This window comes from Anneissia japonica, unplaced genomic scaffold (assembly GCF_011630105.1).
Source record: "Anneissia japonica isolate Jap-2015-1 unplaced genomic scaffold, ASM1163010v1 scaffold287740_len772037_cov194, whole genome shotgun sequence".
Classification (NCBI taxonomy): domain Eukaryota; kingdom Metazoa; phylum Echinodermata; class Crinoidea; order Comatulida; family Comatulidae; genus Anneissia; species Anneissia japonica.
Genome location: NW_022736571.1, coordinates 272,714 through 276,833, shown reverse-complemented (window position 1 = coordinate 276,833; position 4,120 = coordinate 272,714). Strand labels below are relative to the sequence as shown.

The 4,120-nt window shown below is 32.8% G+C and overlaps 1 protein-coding gene across 1 annotated transcript in view; it reads right to left on the bottom strand.

Moving 5' to 3' along the window:
* The window catches only part of LOC117116797, a 51,644-nt gene that overhangs the window by 34,519 nt on the left and 13,005 nt on the right, over positions 1–4,120 (bottom strand). Inside the window, exons 4-5 of the mRNA XM_033260891.1 lie at positions 426–494; positions 76–147 (exon numbers count right to left, since the gene is read on the bottom strand). Of these exons, the coding sequence (XP_033116782.1) occupies positions 76–147; positions 426–494 (141 nt within the window). The remainder of the gene's footprint in view (positions 1–75; positions 148–425; positions 495–4,120) is intronic.

The following is a 4,120-nucleotide window of genomic DNA, read 5'->3' as shown; positions in this document are numbered from 1 at the left end:
ATATATATATATATATATATATATATATATACCGATAGTAACTTGGATAAATTACATTGATTTCATTATACTTACAACTCCCTTAAATCCATTGTGTCTTTAAAGGTTCTGTTATTGATGAATGTCACATTATTACCATCTAGGCCCCTGGAAAAGTCAACCGTTTATGTTATTCACCTACTACACACACACACACATCATTATTTTTAATTATATGTAAAGTGTTTTTATATCTTAGGGGTATTCAAATATTACCTGATACATTCTAGTACTAAAATAAGTGCCGTATTGTATGCCTACAATACAAGGCCATTCATATTTGTTTACGATTTTTTTGTGTGTTGACTTTTTTTTTTAGAATTAAGACTTGAAACTAATGTTTCTACAGTATTCAAAAAAGTAAATGTATTCAGAAAACTGCATACACCCTAACAAGAGCAGATAGGTCATCAAAAGCTCCATCAATTGATTGTATACTGTTGTAATTAGCCGATCTGCAAAGAAAATTATTAAACACAAGGCGTTAGCTTACTTTATAATTGATTCTCAACATATATGAATAATATATTACTGGAGACAAAGAAAGAATGGTAGTAATTCAAACCAAAAAATGTTAAGTAATATTGAAACTGATTTTTAAAGTTTAATTTGAAGGTTAACACTAATGTGTTTAAAATCCATACTAAATACAGTGACCCAAACGGTGTTTTTAATTAAGTATGTACGATTTAGGGCTAACTCGCTGGCTTTTTTATGTTTATATATTATATTTTATTATTTATTTAACTGAAGTTTAAGTGTGGAAATAGAATTTTCATGTATCTAATTCGAATAAAATTGTATCTTGTGTTTAATATCTTTTTTAGGCTTGCAATTGCATATCAAACCAATTCGAAGCGTATTTGGTACTATAGTATAATTCGTCTTTAATTCCATCACAATTTGTTATGAATTTTGAACATAAATCGCTACGCGTAAATATAAACTTTTATTTCGCAGACTCAATGCATAAACAATACAATTACATTATTCAAAAAAGAAGTATACTAATATAAAATGTCAGACCAGCTGACGTACAATTTAGAATTAAAAAGCAATTTATCAAACATATTTTTCACAATTGGATTATTAATAATAATAGACCTAATAATAATAATAATAATAGCAAAAGCAGCAGCATTAATATTATACTTAAAATAGGCAAGGCCTGTTTTGCGTAATAGTAGTAGCCTAGGCCCTTCTTAATCTTAGGCGCCTGTGTACAAATGGTTAGGCTAAAACAAAAATAAAAATATGTTGCATACATATTGTATAGGCCTACCTTGAGTATTTCAATATCACCATATTACATGATGATCTGCACAACGAAGTATGGAATTGGGTTTTACAGAATCTACCATTTTTTAATCTTTATCTTACCTCCAGCATACATAAAATACGGTAATAATGCTATGTATACAGCTCAGGCATCTTTACCCAAAACAAACACCGCGCCATGAAATCATGCATGGGCGTCAAACTTGGTTATGCATATTAATGTTTATCAGCTCTACAAATTGACCTACAATAGCGACCTCTATAGTTTCTGTCCTAATTGTGGGGGGAAATAATGCGAGTCGGAATCCAGTATAATCTATCATTATGACGGGAATTCATCACTAATGGAATATCCATAGAGGCTGGGAATTCTTTTTAGTAACGAACAGCAAACCACCATGGACACCCTCCTCCTGACATCCAAATGACATAAGTTAAACAGCTTGAGCCGATAATTGTAGGAAGAACGATCTTATTTCCTACTATGAAGGCAGGCGTAAAATCTAAGAGGGCTACATCAATAAATGTACAAGAATGCCTATCAAATTGAAAAGTCCTATGATGATAAAGATTTGCTAAAAGCAATTCCGTATTCCCTTCCGAAACCCATGCCAATAATTGCATGGTCATCAAGGTAATTTAAAATGGGTCTCAAGCAAGACTTTCAAAAAAATTATTGATGACAGAGGACAAGGATACGGGACGTTAACTACAAACATTATCCTTTGGTTTGTTACCCCCTTTATACACTGGCACAATGTTTGCAGTTTAAGGCGAGGGGATGATACCTTCCATTAAGACATGTGAAAAGAGATTACAAAGCCCAAAGGAGATAACACTACGACCCTGATTGAGAACTCTCGGACTGATACAATCGGGACCCATAGCTGAGTTTGCATTTAGAGACTCAAGCATGCTAAATAGTTGCTCAACATCAACCTCAACATTGCCTATAAGCGGAACATTATTATTGCGGAGCAACAACAATAAGCAAATCGATATTATTGATAAATACATTTTGCAACGTTGTTGAGAAAAGAAACAAATGAACCCTGATTTTTAAAAAAAATAAAGAGTGAGATGAAGCACCTTTATTGAGCGAACATATATACAGAAATAACGCAAAGACTTATCCCTGTCAAGACCTTTCACGTAATGTTTGAATGAATGACGAGTGTACAATTTTTTCTTTTTTGTACACATTTTTATAAGGTCTGGTGTAATTCATCTTTTATTCCTCATTTAAAATCAGCTCTACGCATCGAATCATTCATGGTTTAAGTAATTTATATCAATCCACCCTTTCTAAATAATATTAACATATTTGTCATGAAGAAGATCATAAAGTATACATGCTCAAATGATTCCAGTCAGCTTTACCATAGTAATACGTTAGGCGAGCCACATGTTTTTGATAAGATGTTGAATATTGCATTCAATATGCACCGCGAGATGATCACATAAAGGTTAACTATCAATAACTGCTACATTAGTAACAGGAAATTTTGAAAAGACCCAAACATAATCCAGTATGTGGCCAACGAATGCAAGTGTCGTTTACATGTGACTGTCAACCAGTTGAGACATACCAATACATAGTCACTGATTGAAGAAATATGATCAATTAGCAGGCCAATTAACTGCCTCAATTTAAATTTAAATTTCCTAATAAATAAACATCCCACAAGTTCGGGCACTTAGCAATAGCATTGTTTACACAATTAAACATTTCAGAGTGAAGAGAAGCATTAAACCTTAGTGGTCTGTAACAAACACCAATCTCGAGTACGCCAGTCCTCGACTGAGCTTGTATCCAAATCAGTTCGTGTGCTTTTCACAATATCTACAGCTGTTTGTGAAATCCTTGCACGACTGGTCTTTTTTTGTTAATCGTGACTTTTGATTAAAGATGTATTGTCCCTTTAAAATGACAAAAACAAAATTTAGAAAATAATTTTAAAATTAACTTGCCCATTTTGCAGTAACATATAAATTATAACTTAAGCATACAAGTTATTTATTTTTAAAAAATGATTTTTAAACTAGACAATTATAATAAAGATAATAAAACAGTTCCAGTGATTGGAAGTGTTTCGATTATTTTTCGCTGTAAAATGATTGGTAAACATTTAAAGTTCAAGTTGGTAATGTTTATGTTACTTCAAATGCGCAGCTTTACAAAGACTCTCTTCCTGTAGTAGCCGCTTGTGAAGTGTGTCGTCTGATATTCAAAATACTATGCGGTCTCGGATTAAATCATCACTTAAATTTCCAAAATTGAATGACTGTGCTAACTCTCTCTGTTATGACTAATATGTATTAAATCGATCAACTGATTGTACGCAATTATTAATCTTGTATCTTTCATAAATGATGTTTGTTTTTCCTTTGCAATGTTCCTCCCAGAGTGTCAGAATAACATAAATACACACGTCCTTGCTTGTTTGACGTATTCCAGGCTACGTACTTGCGAATAATTTCCACTTTGACGACGGATAGCTAGGCCTTGCCACCTTTCAAATTGTTTTAAGGCGTTCATTAATCCCACCGAATTTTTCGAAGTGCATTTCTGACAACATGTAAAATAACTAAGTTCACGACTATAATTATTGATTAACACTAATATCAACATTTAAATCTCATAAAATCTCCGATTTACAATTTTTTTAAAATGGCGAGATCGTACGACAGGTTCTACGCTTCACGCGAGCGCATAGAACTTAGGAACAAAAATAACAGGCACAGATCCAAAGGCGCTATATTGGCTACGTTCAGACCTGTGAGATACGCCAGGCGTATCTAA